At 45.9% G+C, this 26,649-nt stretch overlaps 1 protein-coding gene across 1 annotated transcript in view; it reads right to left on the reverse strand.

Annotated features, from left to right (window-relative positions):
- The window catches only part of KIF26B (kinesin family member 26B), a 565,489-nt gene that overhangs the window by 332,438 nt on the left and 206,402 nt on the right, over nt 1-26,649 (reverse strand). The window contains exon 3 of the mRNA XM_514315.8: nt 17,663-18,196. Coding sequence (XP_514315.4) covers nt 17,663-18,196 — 534 coding nt within the window. The remainder of the gene's footprint in view (nt 1-17,662; nt 18,197-26,649) is intronic.

Consider the following 26,649-nt stretch of genomic DNA (forward strand, 5'->3'; position numbering starts at 1 on the left):
CAAACCTGTTGTGTAAGTTGCTAACAAATGACAGAATGAACTTATTTTCACTGAATCCTTTTATCTCTGTTGCCCACCTATTCTCAGAGATGCAGATAAATGGATAAAATCCAAAAGAGAGGAGTGAGGTGAGGGGGAAAAGTATGAATAATTTACAAGCTAGATGATTAGGTCTTAGAGTGATCAAGAGGTGATGCTGTAATTTAATAGCAAAAAGAAGAAAGAAAAAGACATAAGATGTATGGGGAGATGCGAGGTGAATTAAGGCTGAGGACTACGTAACTTAATATGAACAGTCCTAAACCAAATATATATTCTTACCTAAACCTACACATATATCCTTAATATTTCAAGTCAGACAAAACCAGATTTCCTAAACAAGTTTACTATTAACATAAAACTTTTTATTAATTCATGGTATTTACCAGTCTTCTTAATTTCAACCAATAACAAACTAAATGCTCAATAAAACAGTTGTTGATTAAATGTTCAGGACTCCATAAATATGTGATTCCTCCAAGCAGGTGGTGAGGTACTGTCTGTTTCTATCAACTTGTACCTCATTTTCTTTATCTTCAAAATGAGAATGGGCCAGGCATGGCGGTTCATGCTTGTAATCCAGCACTGTGGGAGGTAAAAGTGGGAGGACCACTTGAGCCCAGGAGTTTGAGACTGCGGTGAGCTGTCATCGCACCACAGTATCCAGCTGGGCAACAGAAAGAGATCCTGTCTTGATGAATTAATTAACTAACTAATTAAAATGGGAATAATTTATTTCATAGGAATGTTACCAAGCTTGAATGCATTAAGACACACAAAGCCCTCAGCACAGTGCCTGGCATATAGTAAGTACACAAGTGGTAGCTATAATTATTATTTTTGTTACTGTAATGCTAAGTTAGTGATATTCACAGATGGCCCCCAAAGTGGAGAGACAGTGGACTTGGTGACTGTGGAGAGAAAAACAGCCTCTTAAAGCCGGAGCACACTTTCAGGGGAACGGGAAGTGGTAGCTGCTCAAAGGCATCTGCTCCAGGCTGAGAAAACCAAGAGCAGCGTGTGACTTCAGTTTTTCTCTGTGCAGGTAGAAAACCTGCCCGAGGTCATACTGAAAGTGGCAGAAGAGGGAATGGAATTAAGATTTTCGTGTTTTGTACTCTCTTTGCTGTCTGCACAGTTTTCCCAAAGGAAAGGCCATTTCAACAGCTGATACACGTTCCGCAAGTTTTAGCAACCCAGGCACACGCTCAGGAACAGTCGGCAAATCACCTTCTCAGTGGAGAGCAGATGGGCAGCCCTTTTTCTAGAAGAATAAAGCCTCTAAATGACACTTATTAGTGGACAGCACCCCTTGCCCTCATTTTGTTCAGAAAGCACCAGCAACCACCGTTCATCCTTTCTACTCATTATTTGTGTGCAAGAACTTTCATTTCTCTGCTACCAATCCTTCTCCTACCTCCTAATGGACTCATCAAAGAGGCTGCTGCTTCTAAGTTGCCAGTTTCATAAACTATGATGAAGCACTGGCTGTTTGAACAGGGTGGAGAGAGTGGGCCACCTAGCCTAATAGCAGCAGTTAATCCCTGGAAGCACCTGCATTCTATCAAAAAGGCTATTTACATGAGAAAGTACAATCTGTCTTTAGAGGAAAACAAGACACCGTTGTCTTGAACAGAAACTCCAATACACAGTCTCAGCTGCCTTTGAAGTAGGCTGGGAATGAATCTCTAAGCTGGAGAGTGGACCCTGCACGAAGGCTGTGTTCAGGATATTCATCATGAGATTACTGCTAAAAACACACGGATACCGTGATCAGACGTGAGGGATGCCTCGGTTTTCTAAATTCACCAATTCCACCGCTATTTTTCAGGGATACCATGTTCAGACATGAGGGATGCCTCAGTTTTCTAAATTCACCAATTCCACTGCTGTTTTTCAGGGGCATGTTAATTATTTTAGGTATGTCTGCCTCACCTTTAAATGTGTTGCCTTCGGGCTGCAATAAGCAGAGAGCCATGCTCTGTGAGTAATCTGTGTGGGTTGACTTTATAGAGCTTCTCAGGTCAGAGTTTGCCTCTCTCTCTCTCTCTCTGTATATATATATACATATACATATATATATATGTGTGTGTATATATATATAAAAAATATATTTATTCACTAAAAATAATTTATATATAAATTATATATAAATATATGTAAGTATATATTTATTAAAATTGTGACATACATAAAAATAATATATATATATACAATGTAGAATATATATATAATTTAAAACCAGTGCTAGCCAGGAGTGGTGGCTCACGCCTGTAATCCCAGCACTTTGGGAGGCCGAGGAGGGTGGATCACCTGAGGTCGGGAGTTCAAGACCAGCCTGACCAACATGGAGAAACCCCGTCTGTACTAAAAATACAAAATTAGCTGGGCGTGGTGGTGCATGCCTGTAATCTCAGCTACTCGGGAGGCTGAGGCAGGAGAATCGCTTGAACCCAGGAGGCGGAGATTGTGATGAGCTGAGATTGTGCCATTGCACTGCAGCCTGGGCAACAAGAATGAAACTCCGCCTCAAAAACAAAACAAAACAAAAAACAAAACACACACACACACACACACACACACAAACCTGTGCTTAGAACAGTGCACAGAACCAAAAACAATTTATTTCTTTTAGAATAATGAACTTAATCTTCACAGCAATCTTAGGCCATAGATGCTATACTAGGGGATAGATACTATCCCCATTCTATGGAAGAGGAAATTGAGGCTTTGAGTGGTCAAGTAATTTACCAAATATTACTCAGCTTACCAATGGCCAAGAGACATGAAAAGATGCTCAACATCACTCATGTTGAGGGAAACGCAGATCCACACCACAATGAGATGCCACCTCACACCCATTAGGATGGCTACTGTGAAGAGGAAAAAGGTACTGGGGAGGGTATGGAGAAACTGGAACCCGTATGCACTCTTGTGGGAGTGTAAAATGGGGCCGCTACTATGGAAAACAGTATGGCGGCTCCCCAACAAATTAAAAACAGAACCACCATATGACCAGCCGTTCTACTTCTGCATATATCCAAAAGAATTGAAAGCAAGGTTTCAAAGAAACATGTGTACACCCATGTTCACAGCAGAATTATTCACAAGAACCAAGAGATGGAAGCAACTCAATGTTGATACATTAATGGATAAACAAAATGTGGTATATACATACAGCAGCATACTATTCAGCCTTTAAAAGGAAGGAAATTCTGACATATGACACAATACGGATGAAACTTGAGGACATTATGCCAAGTGCAATAGGCCATTAACCAAAGGAGAAGTTCTGTGTGATCCCACTTATATGAGGTACATAGAGCAGTCAGATTCACGGAAACAAAGTGGAATGGTGGTTGCCAGGGGCTGGTGGGAGGGAGAATGGGCAGTGAGTGTTGAAAGGGTGTGGAGTTGCGGTTTGGGGAGATGCAGAGCATTCTGGAGGTGGATGGATGGTGGTGATGGATGCACATCATGTCAATGTACCTAATGCCATGGAAGAGTCAGGGGTGTCCAATCTTTTGGCTTCCCTGGGCCACATTGGAAGAAGAACTGTCTTAGGCCACACTTAAAAAACACTGACACTAATGATAGCTGATGAGTTAAAAAACAAAAAGAAAACACCAAAAAAATCTCGTAATGTTTTAAGAAAATTTACGAACTCGTGTTGGGCTGCGTTCAAAGCCATCCTGGGCCTCATGTAGCCTGCAGGCTGCGGGTTGGACAAGCTTGATGAACTGTACACTTAAAAATGATTCAGATGACACATTTTTTGTATGAGGCATATTTTACCACAATTAAAACAACAACAACAAACATTCCTCAGCTACTAAGCAGGTGAGCCAGCACTCACATGCAGATCTGTGTGGTCTTTCTACCAGGCCAAAACCCAGCTCCATTCTCACAGAAGATCTGTTCAGGCCACGGGTCCTTTCTGAAGGACAGATGTTGGGACACTGAATTTAACCCTTCACTACTGTGTTAAAGACCATGCTACTGACAGGGAGATGGCCCTGTCTCCTTTGATGAAGCTTAGGACGTCGAAATACTTTACGGTGGGATTCTACCAGGACCACTCAGCTTCTTAGGTTGGCTAAAGTATGTCTCACTAGATGGCAGCATTGCCCACACAGCCTTTTTTTTTTTTTTTTTCATTTTTTTGGCCCATCAGTGTCTTTTGGTTTTAACTCCACCAACCTCCCCACCTCCCAAAGAGGAGATACAATACAGCGCATTGAGTTCTAAACTGCTATGCAGAGGAATAAGACGAGAAACCTGGCTTGGAAATCCTAGGCACCCCAAATTGCCCCCAAAGAAATCACGTCAGGAGCGTGTGCGGTGGGTGACCCTCCCCAGGAGGCCTGCAAATCTGACCTACCTGAGGAATCGGTCCCCTTCCCTCCAGAGAGGGGCTGGGGCAGGGGCAGGGGCAAATGCATGGGAGACCTGTGTTTGACTCCCATCGCTGTCACTTCCTAGCCGTGTGACCTGGCACAGGTCGCCTGACAGGCCTGGGCCTCAGTTCTGTCATTTGTAATTCTTGAGGGCTGCCTTCTAGTCTTGCTTCCAACCATGTCTGTTGCTTGAACCAAAAGGGAGCACGTCATGAACAAGCGGGTGGGGTCAACCTCCCTGGCGACGCAGCGCCTTGCAGCCTAATGGACGGTGGGGAGCAGCCTAGTGAAGGTGACGGAAACCATCAGGCTGGCTCAGATGAGTCATCTAATTAGACAACTCCCAGCCACAGCCTTGAATATAGACATGGCTGCTGCTGTCTTTGCTTTTCATATGGAATCTTTTCTTCTCCCCAGTGTCTCAGTCATTGCCCAGGCTCTCAGATGAGCAATGGAGGGATATGTTAACTCCTTGGGGCCAGTGGTGCTGCAGAAATGGACTAAGTCTCCAGAGTCCCAAAATTAGTGACTAATATGCTTCTAAACACCTAAATGACTCCCTCGGAGTGACTTAAGCATATGAAATATATGACTCATTAACTAATCCTCACAAATACCTCTATAAGATAAAGGCATGCTAATTCATCACACTAAAGACTGTTAGCACAGTAAAATCTCAATTAGAAATGAATTAGGTGTATGTCTGGGGTGGGGTAGGTGAGGACTTTTTTTTTTTTTTTTGAGACGGAGTCTTGCTCTGTCGCCCAGGCTGGAGTGCAATGGCACAATCTCGGCCCACTGCAACCTCTGCCGCCCAGGTTCAAGCGATTCTCCTGCCTCAGCCTTCTGAGGAGCTGGGATTACAGGCACATGCCACCATGCCCGGCTAATTTTTGTGATTTTAGTAGAGACGGGGTTTCAGCATCTTAGCCAGGCTGGTCTTGAACTCCTGACCTCAGGTGGTCCACCTGTCTCGGCCTCCCAAAATGCTGGGATTACAGGCATGAGCCACCGCGCCCAGCCGAGGACATTTCAATTTTCCAATTTATCGAAACTTGCAAATTATATAATAATTTTAAAAGAAAGGTTTATATTTTATAAATACATAAAAGAATAAGAAAGCAAACATATTAATAATATACCATAAGCATATAAATAAGGAAACCAAGAATGAAAGGGCTGAGTCCTGTGTTTCAAAGAGTTCGGTAAGAATCACAAACCAAAAAAAAAAAAAAATCATAAACTAGGCCTGAATTGCTTGATATTTCAAATGAATTCCAAAATAATAACGTTTGACTTGTTTGGGTTATTTTAAATGTGACCTGTCCACTACGCTGTAAAATTTTAAATGATTCGAATCTATTCGCTGCTTTCCCTCCTCCCTTAGAAAGATCCCCAAATATGGGGGAAAACTGGTCAATGAGCCTTTCAGTATTTTATTAATTCACTAATGATAAGATGAGATCACATCTACTTAAAATATGACATTCTCACACGAGATGTGATGTACATATGGAAAGTTGATTTTTTGGCAATATGTCAAGGAGGGAATGTTTTCAGATTTGCAGGATAACATTTATTTTATGTGCTTGATATTCACTTTATGAAATCGGTGATTGATGTCTTTTCATCTACCACTGGCTCTTACAATGGAAAAGAGGGTCCTGATTCCATTTAACTTGAGTCACATGAACTTGAGTTGAGTAAAAGAAAATGGCGCTCAGGGTTCAATCAACTTCACGGAGAAGTCGCCATGTGTCACACACAGCACTAAGTATGCAAAACACGCCCTCTCACATGATCCCAACAACAGCTCTGGAAGTTTCCACTCTGCAGAGGAGGAAATTCAGGCACATAGCAGTTAAGAAGCCCGCTTGAGGTCACACAGTCAGCAAGGAACCTGGTGTTTTATTTCTGGTGCATGAGCAGCAAATCCAGCATGACCCCAACCTCGCATTGTGTGAGATTTGGATAAAATCATTGATAAGTATCAGCCCCAGACTTTCTAAAACGATCTGTTTTCTTTGTCATTAAAATGAAAAAAAGCAGTAGCTGTTGTTTCCCCCTTGGCCTGCTCACCATGGAGCCTGCATACTCCCTGGCTCTTTTCTTCAACCCATAGGAAAGTGAAAATTCAGCCTGAGGGAACAAGGTCTGGGGAGGGTGGCTGAGTGAGAAAGGATGTGGGCAGACCTCTAACACACAAGATGACTGTGAAAAGCATCTACATCTAGGCAATCTTCTCTCCCACCTGTTTCACCCCCTGTGCAGGGATGCTCAGCTCTGCCCCCAACCCAAGCTTTGCCTGGGAGGGGAAAATAACTCCTCCCTTGCTTGGGTGATAATAGCCACATTCCCACCACCCCCCACCTCCCCACCTAACCCCTCTCACCCACATCAAAAAGGGGGAGGGATGGTAACTATTAATAGTAACTAAGAAATTCCCCTTGAAGGCACACAGCATCTTACCTGCTGTTTCTAGCCTCCATTTAGAGCCTAGAAATGTTACTAAAGATAAAAACAAAAAATACAGACCAAATTATCAGCTTGATCAGTAGAGAAGGAACAAGGCTCCCCCAGCAGCAGTCTGATTAGGCTCGCAACTTAAATTTATCTACTCTCAGGTGGTGGCCCAAGAAGTGCTGTTTACATTTATGTCTGTGGTTGTGAAAGCACAAATGACTTACAAGGTATTCTGTAAGTTCAGAAGAGGAGGCTGTTATTCTATGAAAAACCCATGCATACAGGTTGATCGCTGACTTTGTCCCTGAGCATTTTTTCATTTTGTCTGGCTCTTGAGAGGTTCCCCTCCAGTATAAGGATGTATGCAGGTATGACACGTCCCTCCCTCTCTCTACTTGGCCCGTTTTTATCTTTTCCACTTGCTCCTTTTTTTCCTCCAAGCAAAGAACATGAATGAGAATCCTCCACTGCTGACCAGCCGTGGATGCTGCATCTGCTCTTCTTCAGAAGTGGTTCAGCAAGGAAAGAGCCCGCATGTACCTTTTACCTCTGCAACTTCACTTTTCTTCTTTTTATTTATCTATCTTATCTAGCTAGCTAGTTATCTGTCTGTCTGTCTATCTATTTAGAATGTGACCTTATTTGGAAATAGGGTCTTTGAAGATGTAATTATTAGATAGGTGCAAAAGTAATTGCAGAGATTGCTATGATTTTTAATGGCAAAACCCACAATTGCTTTTGCACCCATACAGTAGTTAAGGATTGAGATGAGATCCTACTGGATTGGGGTAGACTCTAAACGCAATGGCTTTTGTCCTTATAGAAAAGAAGAGGACACAGCGAGACCCAAGGCAGAGATTGGAGGGATGCCTCAGAAGCCAAGGAATGCCTGGAGCCAACAGAAGGGCGAGGAAGGACTCTTCCCTGGGGCCTTCAGAGGAAGCACAGCACGGCCGACACCTTGATTTCAGACTTGCAGTCTCCAGAACTATGAGAATACAATTTTGTTGCTTTTAAAGCCACAGGCTGGGGGCGGTGGCTCACGCCTGTAATTCCAGCACTTTGGGAGGCTGAGGCGGGTGGATCACCTGAGGTCAGGAGTTCGAGACCAGCCTGACCAACATGGTGAAACCCTGTCTCTACTAAAAAATTAGCCAGGCGTGGTGATGCGTGCCTGTAATCTCAGCTACTCAGGAGGCTGAGGCACGAGCATCACTTGAACCCAGGAGGCAGCGGTTGCAGTGAGCCAGGCACAGTGGCTCACGTGTGTAATCCCAGCACTTTGGGAGGCTGAGGCAGGCAGATCACCTGAGGTCAGGAGTTCGAGACCATCCTGGCCAACATGGTGAAACCCTGTCTCTACTAAAAGTACAAAAATTAGCTGGGTGTGGTGGTGGGCACCTGTAATCCCAGCTACTCAGGAGGCTGAGGCAGGAGAATCACTTCAACCTGGGAGGCGGAGGTTGCAGTGAGCCAAGATTGTGCCACTGCACTCCAGCCTGGGCGATAGAGCAAGACTCAGTCTCAAAAAAAAAATAAATAAATAATGAAAAAATAAAGCCACACAGTTAGTAGTAAATTGTGATGGCAGCCATGAGAAACAAACACCTGTCTCTCAGCCCATCACTCATCTATCCACACACATTCATTGTTCTCTTCCCGTAGCTATTACGCCAGTGCCAGATAAATTCTTCCTTAACACTGTGGTTCTTGGACCTGGCCAAGTTCAAAGCAAGGCCTGGGTCCCACCTGCAGATATTCTCATTTAATTCGCCTGGGGCGTGGCTTAGGCATTAGGATTTTTTTTTTTTTTTTTTAATCTCCCAAGTAATTCTAGTGTGAAGCCAAAATTGAGAATTTCTGCTTTCAGGCAAAGAAATCTTCCCATTCCCCTGCTCCGGAATCCCCATTGACTGTGTCCTGCCTACCAGATAAAACGTGATACCAGCAAACACTCACATGCTGCTCTACAATGTCCAAAGTGCATTCAAGTGCATGCATTATGAAGATCTTTACCAGATGAGGTAAGAATTATTGCTGGGGCAGTTCTGTGAGATCTCCTTCTATCAGATCAAAAGGCCTCTAGCAAAGATGAACTTCCTTCTACATGAAATTCAGTGAAGTCTCTCCTTCCCCTCCCGTTCCTTCCATCCCTCCCACCCCCAGCTTGGAATGATTTCTGCAGTTTCAACAGTATGAGACTTACGTAATTGTAATGACTAGCTACCAATGGGGAGTGGCTGTGGTGTGCTACTTATTATGATTCTATAACAATAGGGAAATCTGAGACAATCGCAAACCAGCGGTGCAGTATGAGTAACCTCTCATTCTGTGGTGGCACCCAGATGAAAGAATCTGACTTGTGCATGGACCGGCCGATCCGCAGGGTAACGGGGTTTGTTGTGTGAGATGAAAAGCCCACGTTCTTGCTGTCCTGCAGGTTTCTGCAGGGACTCCTTGGTCTGTAGACCCCATCCCGCTTCTCCTTACCAAGCTTTTCAGTTAACGGAAAGCTCACCAGTTGTAATAGCTTCCCATTGCTGCTGAAGCAAAATAGCACACATTTAGCAGCTTCAAACAACATAAACTTACCCTCTTAAAGTTCTGGAGACCAGAACTCAAAAATGGCCCTGCAGGGCTGGCTTCTTCTGGAGGCTCTAGGGGAGAATCAGACCCTTGCCGTCCCCAGCTTCTAGAGGTTCCTTCTTCCATCATCAAAGCCAACAGATTTGTATCTCTCTCCTCTCTGACCTCTGCTTCTGTCCTTCCACCTCCTCTCTCTGGTTCTGATCCTCCTGCCTTCCTCTTTAAGGATCCTTGTAATTACATTGAGTCCACCCAGATAGTCTAAAATGATCTCCTTGGCCGGATGTGGTGGTTCATACCTGTAATCCCAGCACTTTGGGAGGCTGACGCAGGCAGATCACCTGAGGTCAGGAGTTTGAGACCAGCCTGGACAACATAGTGAAACCTCATCTCTACTAAAAATACAAAAATTAGCCGGACATGGTGGTCCATGCCTGTAATCCCGAGGTTGAGGCAGGAGAATCGCTTGAACCTGGGAGGTGGAGGTTGCAGTGAGCCGAGCTCGCACCATTGCACTCCAGCCTGGGCGGCAGAGTGAGACTCCGTCTCAAAAAATAATAATAAAATTAAATTAAATGATCCCCCATCTCAAGATCCTTGGCTTAATCACATCTGTAGAGGCCCTTTTACCATGTAAGGTAACACATCCACAGATTGCGGGGATTAGGGTGTGGGCATCGTTGGGGTGCCCCTATTCAGTCTACCACACCAAGCAAACGCCCAGATTGAACGTATTTTTGAATTTTCCTAATGAAGTCTGGGTGTTCCCTTCAGACCACGGCCCCATCCATATTCATAAGCTGTGACTACCCTTTTGGAATTTCACCCTGAACACTCTAGCCTTGAGAAATGTGTGTCCATGACCAAATATACAAATTGATTCTTTTTTCCGTGTTCATAATTTGTCAAAAAGCATAAAGATACATAACCTAATATCCCTTTGACCATCTACAAACAGGAGAAAACAAAACCCATGGTCTTAAGAATCTCTTCCACGTCATCATTTGTCTAATCGTGGCATCTTACACTATTGCCTGATGGGACAGACACGGCAGCAAGTGGGAAGCAGGTGACCCCAGTGCTGGCCCAAGAAGGGGTGTGCTGCATATTTCAGGGCACAAGTGGCTGGATGAGCCCTCAAGAGCTGCGAAGAACGTGGATGAAAATCCTATACTCCTGACCTGCTGGAAACACCCACCCCTGTTCCTTCTTGAAAAGTGGTTCGGCCGGGAAGAGCACGTGTACACCTCATCTCCCGACATCAGCCATACTAGAACACACGCTTCTGCTTTCCATGAAGCCGCAATCGGCAAAGCCTCTGAGTACAGCAGCACTTGGTGGGCCTCCCAGAGCCTCACCTTCCTCCTGCAGGGACGCTTGGAAGTCCTGTAGCACCAAGATCCCCCAGGGCTTCTGATCTCGGAGGAGCAGGTGTTATGCACCGCAGAGGTCCTGTCATTTAGCAAACCTTGATATATGTTGAGGTTGGTGTTGCTTTTACATCCTTTTGTGCCCATATATATATTTTTTTTTTTTGAGATAGGGTCTCACGTCTCTGTCACCCAGGTTACAGGCAGTGGTACAATCACATCTTCCTGCAGCCTGGAACTCCTGGGCTCAAGGAACCCTCTCGCCTCACCCTCCCGGGTAGCTGGGACTATAGGCATGCCACCACGCCTGGCTGATTTTTTATTTCTGTGTAGAGAAGGGGTTTTACTATGTTGCCTAGGCTGGTCTCTAACTCCCGGCCTCAAGCAGTTCTCACCTTGGCCTCCCAAAGTGCTGAAATTACAGGCACGAGCCACCGTGCCCAGACTGTGCTCATATCTTAAAATGTAAAGTCCAGTAATGGCTGTGCTTCATAGGCGCAATCATTTCTAAAGCTGTAATAGAGACTACCTCATGATGACTTCAGCCAGTGTTCAGTCCAGCATTACCTCTCACATTCATTCCAATGCATGTTTTTAGAGAAAGCAGGAAAAATTGTATCAAGAGCATTTTCCTGCAACTCAAGGAATGCACATGGATGACCTTCATTGCATCAACGGTCCACTACGGATTTATTACTCGTATATTAAGCTAACATCTTCTGAATTTTCTTGGCAAGTTCAATCGAGTGAAACCCTATGAAACAAAGTTCTTCTATCCTTTCAAATGCCCCTGTATTGAGTGTGGCATCGAAATGCCAGCGAGCTTCTTTCCACTGCATCTAAGGATTTATTAAGTGTGATTAAGACACTTCAGGTTAAAGATTAGCTTGGAATCAAATAACTGGTGGTTTCCACCTAAATCCTTGGGTTCTAGATAGGTCTTTGGCCTGGAATACTTTCCTAAACTAGGGCCAGTCATGGAAAGTAATTGTAGTCCATCCCTGAGATAGGAGCTGTCTCTAACAAAGAACAACATTTTCACGTTAGCTGCTGTGAGGGACGTGAGAATAAAATGAGTCCCCGTTGTCCAAGAGTGTGTGATTTAGCAAAAGAGATCAGACTAGGATTTAGAAAACTCTGAACAAAAGAAGCTTCAAATCTCTCAGCCTCAGGTTTCTCCTCTGGTAAATGAAAGGGTTGAAATAGATAATTTATACTGGTATTCCTGCTTTATAGTTCATAAAATATTTTCACACCTTCTTCTTAATTGTTCCCTATAATCACCCCATGAGGTAGGAATTTCATAGGTGAGGAACTAGACTAAGATGTCAAGCTACTAAACTGGTTTAATAGTTGGTGGGACCACAGGCTTGAACTAGGTAAGACTCTGTCTCCAAATTTCCTACCATGATGCAAAAGCCAGTTACCATCCTACAGAGGTGCATTCCAACACCAACATCACCAACATCCTATAATTCCGTGTGTTATGTGTACAGTCTTTCCTGCAGTTATTGACTATAATAAATGTTAATCAGGCAAAAGCGGCTGCCATTCAAAAAGAGGTAACTAATCTGTAGTTGATTACAAGGAACTAATCTAGACACATCCTTTCAAAGTCACAATTTCATGTGGTCAAATGAAGGTTGTAACACATGGCTACAAAGACAAGGAACAATAGACACTGGGCCTACTTGGGGGTGGAGGGTGGGAGGAGGGTGAGGATCAGAAAACCACCTTTTGGGTACTATGCTCACTACCTGGGTGACAAAATCATTTGTACATCAAACCCCAGTGACACACAATTTACCCACATAACAAACCTGCACGTGTACCCCCAAACCAGAAATAAAAGTTGGAAGAAAAAAGATGAAGATTCTAGAGCAGTGATTCCCAACCTTTTTGGCACCAGGGACCAGCTTCATGGAAGACAAATAGGGCACGGAGGTGGGATGAAACTGCTCCACCTCAGATCATCAGGCATTAGATTCTCGTAAGGAGCATGCAACCTAGATCCCTCACATGCCCAGTTCACAGTAGGGTTTCTGCTCCTAGGAGAACCTAATGGCACTGCTGCTCTGACAGGGGATGGAGCTCAGGAGGTAATGCCCACCCACTCTGTGATACCACAGAGTGGTATCAATCTGTGGCCTGGGGTCTGGGGACCCCTGCGCTAGAGAATTTTCTGCTTTCTCTGTGTGTGTATACATTGTGCTAAATGTCTGCAGATGAACAGAAGAAAGTCTTTCTTTGAAAGCCCATCTTATAATCTCCTATTAAATCAATTTTCTAAGATATTTAATGAGAATTATCTTTGTGGTTTGTTCAACATTTTTGATGTCATCTCAGTACTTCCTAAATTACTCTTTTTAAAATCTCTCTGGATCGATTCCTATTTATCTGAGATGCTTACAGGTTCCTGGTCTTTCTGGAGGTACTTTAGAAACATGAAGGATATAGCAAACGAGAATCAAGAATCTTCCTACTGCAACCTTTGGAGATTATTACACAGTGGTGTGGGTCACAGGGATTGAGGGATTCAAGGGACCTTTCTATCACCCACGTGACGCAGATTTCACCAGGCTCACTGCTGGAAAGCCTGTCCGCATCGTTTTCATCCTTGCTACATCGAAATTGCAGAAAGGCAGAGTCGTCTTCTCCCTCATTTCTAGAGGCTCAGGTCCCGCGGGTGTGGAGCCGCACCCTTGGTAGTGACAAGGTCTAGATGCTTCCCTGCCCGGGGAATGGCTCTGGCACTGATCCAGAGGCCATCTGCTCTGTGGGGAGGGAAGTGGGAGTATGGGTAAGCAGGAAAAATGAGGTCAGCTTTCAGAGCAGTCAACCGTCTCTGACGAGCTGGCTAGACTGCGAACTGTACAATATTTACTGCAGGGAGATGTCCGCAACAGGAGACACTCAGTCTGGCCAGACCCAGAGCCCCCACCCCAGGGCATCAGGACGACACAGTCACAACACAGGGGACGCAGATTCATAGCCAGGCACCAAATCTCTTTATCCCAGAGAGATTTCCTCTGGTCCCTTTATTACTGAGGGGAAATGCATGAATTGGTCTGTTCTGGAGTTGGAAAGAAGCAACAGAACATACCCAGGATGACCACAAGTTGGTGGCTTGTGTGAATCTTGGTTGTATCTGGCTTTGCCACATCGGGCGGGATTAGGAGCCTGTCTGCATGCCCCCAAAGCACCGCAACATCTCTTCACCTCTGCACTCACCTGCCTTCTGTCCCACTGCAAGGACCTCAGGACAGGAACCAGGGTTTCCAGCCCAAGGCTGCAGCCCCACCCACCACCTAGCACAGTGCCTGGTACTTGGTTAGAGATTAATAAATACTTGTACAGCAAATTCTCTTTCATCTGAGTTTGGGAAGTAAGAGGAAGAACAGAATCATTGCACAAATAAAAGAAACGCACAAATAATCCCTAATTGGCCGTTTAAGCAGCATCTTCAGTGTTTCCGCCTTACACACAAACTTTCACCTCACTTTGAATATTTTATAGGAAAGCACCAGTTTCATGCTCCTCTGTCCTCGCTCATCAGCGCTGGCGCAGCCGCCGAGTCTTCTAACCGGCCCCTGCCACATGTGACAAGAGCTTCGGAGTCCTGGAAGGTGAAATGTGAGTTGTCTGTGTAACACGAGTATGTGGCTCACACAACCCAGGGATGTGTTGAAACTATGGTCTGGGTAAAAGGATGTTCACCTGAGCATTGTATTTATAGTAGCAAAGACCTAAGTTCTAATTAATTGATGTTTGGTTATATATTAGGTTGGTGCAAAAATCATTGCGGTTTTTGCCATTGAAAGTAATGACAAAAACCGCAATGACTTTTGCACCAACCTAATAAATTAGGACATCTCCAGAGCGTGGAAAATATTCATATAATGAAATATCCTACTGCTAAAGATAATATTTTAGGGAAACATATAGTGGCATGGGGAAATGTACCCAATGTATTAAGTGAACTGCAGGTCACAGAATTGAACCTGGTCACAATTTTACAAATTGTGAGTGTATGAAATGTTAGGAGGAAGTATCCCCAAATGTTACATAGTTTATATCCGGGTGACATCGACTTTTAAAGTCTCATTTAAACTTTCTCATGTATTTTAAATTTTATTTTACAACAAATATGTTACTTTTGATAATTTTCTAAATGGTATAATTTAAAACTGCAAACAAAAAAAAGCAAATTATCCCATGATGCAAAGAAGCCCTTCTCTGTTCCTGCCCTAGAAGGTTACTTCCAAGATTAGAACGTGAAGCACCGCACAGGACGCCACTGGTTCCTCATTATATTTATATACACATCCCAGAAGATTCTATCCAAAAGTCTAGGGGCAGTGAGGCCCCTGCAGGTAAAACGAGTTCTTTTCTTTGTGACACCAGGTCTGAAAAGGAACCATATCTGGAAAAGATGTTGGCAGCTTACTTTGGGGTAGCCTAGGAAAATTGGAAGAAACCGCGGTAGGCAAAGCCATTCCCTGGGCAAGGGGAGAGCTGGTGCTAGTTCTGCCATTGGCTGTGTGGCCACAATCAGTCCATTTCTCTAAGCATCATATTCCTTATCTGTAAAAGGAAGGTCTAACACCTGCCCCACCTACCTCATAGGCCTACTGTGGGGTTAAAGGAAATAATCCATATGTTAGATTTTGTAAATTAGAAAGCACCCAGTTAAGCGAAAATTTCGACCGTCCAAGAATGCTAATATCTTAGGATAATGATCAACGTTTCCCACTTTCTTTCAAGATAGCAAGAGACATGAACACTCTCAAACACTCTAGAGAAAGTCACCCGGCATTTTATCAACCGCATTTAACTCACTTCACGTTTCCCTGTATCTCGTCCGGCGTAACAAAACTATGCTAAGTGTTCACTCGACTTGTTCCTTTTTCTCCTTGGCTCACGGGTAGATTGGCTTCCCCAGCTTCACCAGTGGGAAGGTGAGGTCAAGAGACTAAACTGTCTGTCTGTGTCTCTCTCTCTCTGTCACTCTTCTTTTTTCCCAATTCAGAGTCTTGCTCTGTCACCAGGCTGGAGTGCAGTGCTGCTGGAGTGCAGTGGTGCAATCTCGGCTCACCGCAGCCTCCGCCTCCTGGGCTCAGGCGATCTTCCCGTTTCAGCCTCCCAAGTAGCTGACACTACAGGCACATGCCACCATACTTGGCTAATTTTTGTATTTTTTTTAATAGAGACGGGTATTCGCCAGGATGCCCAGGCTGGTCTTCAACTCCTGTGCTCAAGCAATCCACCCACCTCGGCCTCCCACAGTGCTGGGATTACAAGTGTGAGCCACCATGCCCAGCAAAGACTGGATTCTTGTCACTGGAATATAGATGTAAGCAACATACATCACTTCCAGGCAAAGCTGGGCCCCAAATCCTCCTGTGAGATCCTCCACACACTCTCTCTTCCCTCATTTCCTGGCTGGTTACAGAAGGTCTGGTGAAGGACTCTTGAGGCCCCTGGAAGATGGTGACGCATTTGGTGGAAGAAGTCTGAGTACTCACATCACAGCGGAAGGCCACCTACCAAACACCCCCTATGACAGACCCAAGTGAGAAATAACCTGAGGTCTCTAGTCTGAGTCCTCACATCACAGCAGAAGGCCACCTACCAAACACCCACCATGACAGACCCAAGTGAGAAAAAGCCTGAGGTCTCCAGGATCATTTGCTGTATGTACCAACTATCTTCTCTGAGTAATACACCCTTGACCGTGGCCGCCTCTCCATTCCAGTGACGGTCAATGCTCTCTGCTGCTTCCCACACCCCTGATGCAGGAGATATGGAGGCCACTTACATTAAAAATCCAGTCCTCATCCAACAGAAAACTCACCCAGGCAAAATTAGAACGTCTTTAAAGATTCCCTGGGAGATTTAAGACCTGTGTTTTATTTCTATGGGGAAACTTGGGGGCGTGTTCTAATTTAAATAACTGAAAAGGAAGAAACAGTTTTGGCAGCCCAATCCCAGTAGTTCTTAAGGTGAGTTGCAAATAGAAAAGAATTTGGGTCTGTCAAGGGAGGAGAGGTTAAGAAGGGCGTCTACACCTCTTTTGGAAGGTATAGACAGGGAAGGCAGAGTGCCAACACGGATCACTGTTCCTTCGTATATTTTATTCTCAGCAATGTCCAGCACTTCCACAGGCTGCTTTAAAACCGTGATTCCTGGGACTCACAATATCCTTTGGTTCAAAAGCATCTCACTCATCTCACTCTCACTTAATATCTAAAATCTCTGTTAACAGGCACAACAATGATCCCCTACTATATGGCAGATGTTGGCCTACATGTCATGCAAACACTACCTTATTTAATTCTCGTGACTCACATCCATTTATAAATGAGGGACTTGAGCCTAAGACAGGGCAAACCCCTTGTGCCAAGTCACACTGCTAATAAGTGGACAAGTCGGGGCTTGGACCCCAGTCCAAGTATCTGTGTGGCCTACCTCTTCATGGCTCTACCATGTGGTAAATCTGCTGGCTGGGAAGCCGCTGGCATCACCTGGACCAGCAAGGACCTCTTACACAAAGAGGGTCTCTCAGGAAGGAGACACTGAAGAGCAGAGAAAGGGCAGGTGTGGAAAGTTTGGAAGATGTAGCAACACCCTCTCAAAGCAGGCAGGCCTGGGTGGGGCACCTTGATGAGAACTCTGTGGGGGCCACATGGAAACACTGGGCTCTGAGTTACAGGGTTCCCGGGAGGAGGCAGCGGAAGGAAGTGCTGCCTACTTCTCCGCTTTGACTCCAGCCAGCCCTGCTCTTCCTGGCTCACACAGGCTACTTACCTGGTATGGGTACAGGGTGACCCCGTTGGTTCTCGACAGGGACCAGGTGCCATCCAGGTACTGGTGAGCCTGGATGGCCACCGAATTGAGGATGTTCCCATTGCTTGGACTGGTGGCCATCTGGAGGCTGACCTTGGCCTGGTGGGTTGGGGACCCGCTCTTCTTTTCCGCCCCATTGCTGACCCCAAGGCTGCTGGGTTTGCTGCCGTGCTTGTTGGCGAAGCCTGTGTAGTTGGAGGTGGCACACGGGGCGGGCACAAAGGCCCAGTCTCTGGGCTGCTGGAGCCCACCCACATGCCGGGACCCCACCAGGGTGGGGATGTTGGAGAGCGGTGGCGGGGAGCAGGGCGAGGCGTCGTAGTGCTCACTGCCGGCTGCCTGCTCCAACGTCAGCACCATCTGGATGGCCTCCTGCTTCAGCTGGTTCAGGTGAGTGGCGCAAATGTCACAGCGGTTGTCCCGGTCATTCCATGCCTTCCGGATGGTGTTGGGGACCTGGAGTTTGTCGTGAATCACAGCCGAGAAAGCAGGGTCCTACAGAACACAGAAGCAGAGGGAAAGGAGATTCTATAACTCCAAGGCTGCTAGTGCAAGTCAGATACCTGGCTTACGAGTCAAGCCCTAGATGTACTCAAAGAGTTTGATAGTTTGATTGGCATTCAAGAGAAATGAGAAGACACACTGGCAGAAAAGCCTCTATTTTTGATAAACACATTAGACAAATGTAAGAATTTTATAGTGAAAACTTTTAAAAAGAAGTTAAAAAAATAAATAAGACTTCTAAGTACCTTCTTCGCCAGGCTGGTCAAGAATATTCTTTTTTTTTTTTTTTTTTTTTTTTGAGACGGAGTCTCGCCTTGTCACCCAGGCTGGAGTGCAATGGCACGATCTCGGCTCACTGCAACCTCCACCTCTGGATTCAAGTGATTCTCCTGCCTCAGCCTCCCAAATAGCTGGGACTACAGGTGCCCACCACCATGCCCAGCTAATTTTTTGTACTTTTAGTAGAGATGGGGTTTCACTGTGTTAGCCAGGATGGTCTCAATCTCCTGACCTCGTGATCCGCCCACCTCGGCCTCTCAAAGTGCTGGGATTACAGGCGTGAACCACCATGCCTGGCAAGAACATTCTTATTCTTACATCCACTGAAGAATTATAGCCATGCCTGGGCTCTCCCAAGGTGTTCAATCAGAAGGAACAAACATTTGTCCAGGCATGATGGGGGGTGAGTGCAATTCTGGACCACTGCACTGAGGCCCCCTGGCCCCCTGTTACCACAGAAAGTTAGTTGCAGATGGAGGTGCAACTTGCAACCTCAAACAGAGGTTCTGTTCTAAGAAAATCTTGGCCTTCTCAGCATTGTGTGCTAAGTACCACTGGAACAGAAGCATTTAATGGATTCAGTGAGAACAATGTCTCTTATTTACTTAGCTTTAGGATTACACAGAGAAACAAGCACCAGGAGTGTTCGTTGAGTATCAGATAGTTTCCAGTTCTGCCACTTGTGACCTTGGAGTTCTGCAGTGACCTCAGACAACTCACTGAACCTCTCGTCTGTCCACAGCGCCATGGCCTCTCCTTATCGTAAGGACCTTCCAGCTCCATGACTCCATTCGTGGGGGAACTGGGATAGGAGAGTGTGGTCTGTGCATATATGAACGGGGCTACTACGCCATTTGGGGGCTCAACAGTTGTTGCAGGTAATTGATAATGCTCATCTCAAGGCTTATTTACCTCTAGGACATTAGGGAGAAAATCTGCCCTTCGGAAATTCACTGTCAGCTTGCATGGGGTAGAAGCCCCATCAGAGCTGAAGGCGGTTTGCTGAGCTGTAGGCGGGGAGGGAGTTGTGAGGCAGTGACGGGGCAGGAAGATCAGCAGTTGGGGGTGGTTCTTAATTAGGATCCATCTTGATTGCAGGCTGCAGCTTTTTGTTTTCCCTGTTTAACTACCCTGAACAGCTCCTCAGCGCGCACTGATTAATTGATTAATAAATCAAGAGGCCTCTTTACACTGCAGCAGCAAGGGGGGGCTCAGGAGGGAGACACTCAAGACAGCCAGACACAATGATGGGAAGCAATGGGAGGTTCAGGTTGAGCGAGTCTGGTTGAGGAAGTGATGCAAACCATATGAGGCCTGTCTCGAGGCGTCCTCCTCGATGACAGGGCCAGAGAGTCTCTAATCACAACTCAGAGCGTGTAGCAGGACCTGAAATGGCCCCTTAGGGACTGTTCCAGAACAGAGCGTCACCTCAGTTTACAGAAAAACAGGTCCCAGAGGGTTAAAAGCGTGGACTATGCCTAGATTTCTTGACCACCAGTTCATGATTTTTCACTTTAAGCCAAAGAGCCATATCCATCAATAGATTCCTATTTTCCCACGGACACAGAAGGGTTACAGCCCCATGTTTTCACTAGGAAATGTTCATTCATTCAAACGGGATTTATTTGGGCCCCAGTATATGCAAAGATACAGTTTCTTATTTTTTTTCACATAAGCAATGGCTTATGCTCTCAAGGCACCAAACTGTTTGGCTTCAAAAAGCCTCAAATCAATTGCTTATTTAGAATATTTTTACTAACCCAATCATATGGAAGAGGTGCCACAGAAAGGAGGCAGCTCTAAGAGAAGTCATTTCAGCCGGGCGTGGTGGCTCATGCCTGTAATCCCAGCACTTTGGGAGGCCGAGGCAGGCGGATCACAAGGTCAGGAGATCGAGACCATCCTGGCCAACATGGTGAAACACCATCTCTACTAAAATACAAAAAAATTAGCTGGGCGTGGTGGCGGGCGCCTGTAGTCCCAGCAATTCAGGAGGCTGAGGCAGGAGAATGACTTGAACACAGGAGGCAGAGGTGAGCCAAGATCACGCCACTGCACTCCAGCCTGGTGACAGAGCAAGACTCCATCTCAAAAAAAAAAAAAAAAAAAAAGAGGGTGAGAAGTCATGTCTGCACATCACAGTTTATTTCCAATGCTAGCCCTTGGAGTCTGGATTTGACTCTGACCTAGGGACACAACCACTCTCCAGAAACCGCATGAGCCATCCCTGGCTCTGAGGGCCCCTCTTCTCTTTTCTTCCTTGTTTTTACTCCTCTCCCTTGAAGCACCACCTTCTTTATTCAGCTTATTGCCATTTGTGGCTCAGCTGCTGACATTTAACAAGCGGAGACTTTGGTTTCCTGCACGCCCGGTGTTGCCCCAGGCTGGGGGTCTGAGGGTGCATGAGAACAACACCCGTTCTCTGAGAGTTCACAGTCCAGAGGGCCTTCTTGGTTCCTGTACTACCTAATGCCACATGCCTCTGCTGCCACCTCTAGCCCAGTCTGTAGTGACTCACAGGACCAATCCATACATACATGGAGCTCAGTGCTCCGCCGGGGTTCACAAGACATCAGCACCAACTCCCGCTCCTCACAGCTGTCCTCCACTCACAGCTGTGCCAGCCAAAGCAAGCCCAGCGAGCACCAACAGAGCCATTCAGCACAGCTGGGCCCACCATCAATACGACCGCCATAGACAGCCAGGAAGTAGCCAACAAGCCATTCCTCTCTCGTCCAGGGAAAGGCTGAGATTGAGAGTCTTTAATGAAAATGCGGTTGCTGGCTGATGTCAGAGGTGTTTCTTCAATGAAGCCACCCTTGATCTAAAACCCTTTGTGAGTTCTTATCATCAAAAGGCCTCAGTAAATCAAGTGCTTATCCACACATTATACATAAATATTTTAGTACAACTCACAACTTCAAAAAGGAATGGTCAACAGCCATAGCTTTCTGTAAGTGCTGAAATAAAGAAGATACTGCTTTAAGGGAGGGTAGTCATAAATAGGAAGAAAAGAGAAAAGGAGGCCGGGCGTGATGGCTCATGCCTGTAATCCCAGCACTTTGGGAGGCTGAGGTGGGTGGATTACCTGAGGTCAGGAGTCCGAGACCAGCCTGACCAACATGGTGAAACCCTGTTTCTACTAAAAATGCAAAAATTAGCTGGGTTGGTGGTGCATGCCTCTAATCCCAGCTACTCAGGAGACTGAGGCAAGAGAATCTCTTGAGCCTGGGAGGCAGAGGTTGCAGTGAGCTGAGATCACACCACTGCACTCCAGCCTGGACAACAGAGCGAGACTCCGTCTCAAAAAGAGAGAGAGAGAGAAAAGAAGTCTTCAGAGCCATAGATGCCTCGAATTATACCATGCTTTCCTGATATGGACACAAAAAGAATGGCAGTGGCCCTAGGAGATGGACTAGGGCCATGTCCTCTGGATCAGCTGGCACCAAAAGAAGCATCCAGTCTGTCGTGCTGCCTAGCTCATGGGCTTCAGAGACATCTGTATCGCCTAGCTCTGATCCATCCTGGATCAGAGATAGTCTCGCGGGAGCAGCGATGGGCCCACCCACAAGGTGAACTTCTATGTTTAAGGTCCCAATTTTTATTGGCACTTGGGCAACATTTTCAACCTAAAGTTTTAAGTTTAAGGATTCGATACTTAGAACACTCTTATCTTTCAGGAATATATACCAAATCATTTTTTCCCTACTTCTCCCATGAAGAGGAATACAAGAAGATACGTAGGTGGCGGGGCACCGTGGCTCACGCCTGTAATCCCAGCACTTTGGGAGGCTGAGGTGGGCGGATCACCTGAGGTCAGGTCCCCTCACTAATTTCAAAAGAAGAGAAATAAAGATAATGTGGCCAAATCTTAATTAGCTATTGTCAGAGAGGGGAGTTTAAACATCTGAAATTGAAGGATACTCCCAACATGCGAGCTCGGGGATGCTACTTCTTCCTCAGGAAGATTTTTTTTTTTTTTTTTTTTTTTTTTTTTTTGAGATGGAGTCTTGCTCTGTCGCGAGACTGGAGCGCAGTGGTGCGATCTCGGCTCACTGCAACTTCCGCCTCCCTGGTTCAAGTGATTCTCCTGCCTCAGCCTCCTGAGTAGCTGGGACTACAGGCGCCCACAACCACACCCGGCTAATTTTTTTTTTTTTTTTTTTTTAGTAGAAACGGGGTTTCACCATCTTGGCCAGGATGGTCTTGATCTCTTGACCTCGTGATCTGCCCACCTTGGCCTCCCAACGTGCTGGGATTACCGGCATGAGCCACCACGCCCGGCCCTTCCTCAGGAAGATTTTGTTCGTCGATGCTTATCAGCTCCCTGACCTTTACATCTCCTGTTCCGCCTGCGCTTGATGGGGTGTGAAGGACCAAGGAGACACAGAGGGTCATTCTCACCCAGAGTATTTCTCAGCGCGAGACTCTCTTCGCCCCTGAATCTACACAGCAGGAGTTTGCTGACGGCGAAAGGTGAGTGTCCTTGATTCCTGTTGTTCATGAGCTCCCAGAACCACACACAAGGTATACGACCACCGCAGAGGGAAGCCAGGAACCAATCAGAACGTCTGACAAAGGAATCACGACCCACGGCTCCGGGTGGGGAAGTCACCACCCTCAAGCTTCTATCAGCCGCACTGACACGACATGTGCATGGACTGAAGTCCCCAAGCGGCTCACTCTGATTGGCAAAGAGGACACAAGCACAGCGCGTTCTGGAAAGACAGGAAAAGAAGAGGGGAGTGATATCTGAAAGAACACAGGGTGTGTTAGAATTAGGGTTTGCTCCAGGTGAGGCCTGGGACAGCCAAAATAACAACCGCAGTAGTGACAGCAACGAGGCCATGCCCTGAGATCGCAGGTGCACCCCTGCTTGATCGCCTGCACCCCTACTTGATTAGCATGAAACTCAGGTAGAAACTTCCTTCTGTCCTACCCGGAGTCTGAACCCAAGGTTTGTCACTGTGGTTCCCAGTCTGCTTTGTAAGCCCACAGCCCTTCACCCAGTGATGGTGATCACACAATGGTGCGGGCATGAACACCGCGCCGAGCACGTGCACACGCTGAATGTAAAGGCGTGAAGACATGCTGGGTAATAAGTTCACAGAGACAAAAAAAGAAAAAAACACTCTCCAGAGGAGGAAATGTTAAATGTCAGACCGCAGTTGTTCTACATAAGAAACCAAATTACCCTGGGATGTAGCGGCTGTGCTCAGCCTAAGTGATTCTGCTCTGGATTACTGCAGGGAGAGGCGATCCCATGAATGACTTCCGTTTGAACGATCGTGTTCCGCAAGCGAGGCAGCTGGGAGGGCCAAAGGCAGGTGGGAATGCGATTAATAGGGCTGCTTGCTGCAACATGTGAAAAAGGTATTGCAGAAGGTAAAGACTTTTCCACGTCAAAAGAAAAGGGAGATGTTTAATTAGAACGTAACATGATTAAGAACAGTTCATAAATGACTCAAAAGAATGGGTGAGGCATTTCTCGTCACAACCCCTGAAAATGCTTTTATTTATTTATTTTTGAGACAGAGTCTTTCTCTCTTGCCCAGGCTGGAGTGCAGTGGTGTGATTTTGGCTCACTGCATCAAGCAATTCTTTTGCCTCAGCCTCCCAAGTGGATGGGACTACAGGCGTTCACCGCCACACCCGGCTAATTTTTTTATATTTTTAGTACCAATGGAGTTTTACTATGTTGGCCAGGCTGGTCTTGAACTCCTGACCTCAGGTGATCTGCCCACCTCAGCCTCCCAAAGTTCTGGGATTACAGGCGTGAGCCACTCTGCCTGGCCAGTTTTTATGTCCAGGTCTCATCTTTTCCAACTAGATGGTATGGACAGTGTTGACTATTTTGAAAACTTTTGGTTAAGGGTATGGGAGGTTCGAGTCCTGCTTCTATTACTTAGTAGCTGAGTGACCAGGAGCCATTTTTCACAAATCTATCCAAGCTTCAGTCTCCTTAATGTAAAAATGGGAGTCGATAATCATACTTATTTTATTGAGTTAAGTAAGAATTAAATGTGATAATATGTGCAACATTTTTAGCACAGACCTGGCCCTTGGTAAATGCTGAATAAGTGGTAGTAATTATTATCACCCTTAAATAAATGGTAGTAATTATTATCAATGTAACTAGTCTCAGTATCTAATACAGTAACTTGTATAAATTTAGAACTTCATATAATGTTGGGATGAGGATAAGGAGGATGGTGACAGTGATCTTAGGGCTGTCTTATCTAGGAGGATTTGGCGCTTTTGCAATTAAGAACAGAGAGGATGATAAAGAAGGGAACGTATCATATTCACTTAACCACCACATCTGGTCAAGTCAAAGCCTTCTTAAATCAGCCCGGGCGCAGTGGCTCACACCTGTAATCCCAGCACTTTGGGAGGTCAAGGTGGGTGGATCACTTGAGGTCAAGAGTTTGAGACCATCCTGGCCAACGTGGAGAAACCCCATCTCTACTAAAAATTAAAAAATTAGCCGGGCATGGTGGTAGGTGCCTGTAATCCCAGCTACTCAGGAGGCTGAGGCACGAGAATCACTTGAACCTAGGAGGCAGAGGTTGCAGTGAGCTCAGATCTCACCACTGCACTCCAGCCCGGGTGACAAAGTGAGACCCTGTCTCAGAAAAAAAAAAAGAAAGAAAGAAAGAAAGAAATCACAATAGGCTGGGCCCATTGGCTTACACCTGTAATCCCAGCACTATGGGAGACCAAAGCAAGGCAGGTGGATCAGTTGAGCCAGCAGTTCAAGACCAGCCTGGACAACATGAGGAAAACCCATATCGGAAGGAAGGAAGGAAGGGAGGGAAGGAGGGAAGGGAGGGAGGGAAGTAAGGAAAGGAGGGAAGGAAGGAAGGAAGGAAGGAAGGAAGGAAGGAAGGAAGGAAGGAAGGAAGGAAGGAAGGAATCGAAATAATACTGGGTTCCTGGAGTTCCTGAGCTGACATCTCTGAGCATGGCCTGAATGACTCTCAGCTTCCTTCTCTATTTTAAAAGATGAAACACTCCAAGAGGCGTTCATTTCCATGGAACTAAGAATCTGATGCTTCTCACTCTAACAGCCTACTGAAAACGCTTCCTCATTTCTCCCACAAGAGTGACTAATGCTTCGTAGGGGCTTTGCTAGATGTTCGATTTGAATCACAGACCCATCAACTAACTGGTCAGTATCTCCTAGGAGCTGCCAACCTTTTCCCAGGAGATGTAGAAAGAGAAACCTGGCCCGGACGCGGTGGCTCACTCTTGCAACCCTAGCCCTTTGGGAGGCCGAGGCAGGAGGATCACTTGAGGTCAGGAGTTCGAGACCAGCCTGGCCAACATAGTGAAACCCCGTCTCTACTAAAAATACAAAAATTAACCAGGTGTGGTGGTGCGTGCCTGTAATCCCAGCTACCCGGGAGGCTGAGGCAGGAGAATCACTGGAACACAGGAGGCGGAGGCTGCAGTGAGCCGAGACTGCGCCACTGCACTCCAGCCTGAGCAACAGAGCGTGACTCCATCTCAAGAAAAAAAAAGAGAGAGAGAAACCTGATTTCACATCAGCGTATCTTCAACCCTGAAAATCTTGTTCTCCAATATATCCCTTGGCTGTTGGGAAACAGGATCCCTTCACAAATAGATTCAGAGCTTAAGATGGGAAAGTAGATTCCTACTACGTACTTAAAATGTTTCCCTTAACTTTAAAGTTCATGTTCAACATGACACAAAATAAAGTGCTGAACTATACGCATGTAAGCACTAGTCAAGATTATAGTAGAATGCACTAAAATATTACTTTTAAAGGACTGAAGCCCATCTAGACTACATGTATTTTTTACATGTAGGCTTTAATGCGCCAGCAGGCAGCAAATGGAATTATTTTCAATCTGCAAGTAGTTGTATTAGTATAAGGCTATCAAGGATTCTGTTAATTATCTAATTATAAAATTGCTTAATGTTTCTTTTTCTTTTAATTGATTTCATATGCATGAAATACTGCATAAATGTACTTGGCTGTTTTGTTTTGTTTTGTTTTGAGACAGAGTCTCGCTCTGTAGCCCAGGCTGGAGTACAGTGGCGCGATCTCGGCTCACTGCAAGCTCGGCCACCCAGGTTCACACCATTCTCCTGCCTCAGCCTCCCGAGTAGCTGGGACTACAGGCACCGATCACCACGCC

The sequence above is a fragment of the Pan troglodytes genome, chromosome 1 (assembly GCF_028858775.2).
Source record: "Pan troglodytes isolate AG18354 chromosome 1, NHGRI_mPanTro3-v2.0_pri, whole genome shotgun sequence".
Lineage (NCBI taxonomy): Eukaryota > Metazoa > Chordata > Mammalia > Primates > Hominidae > Pan > Pan troglodytes.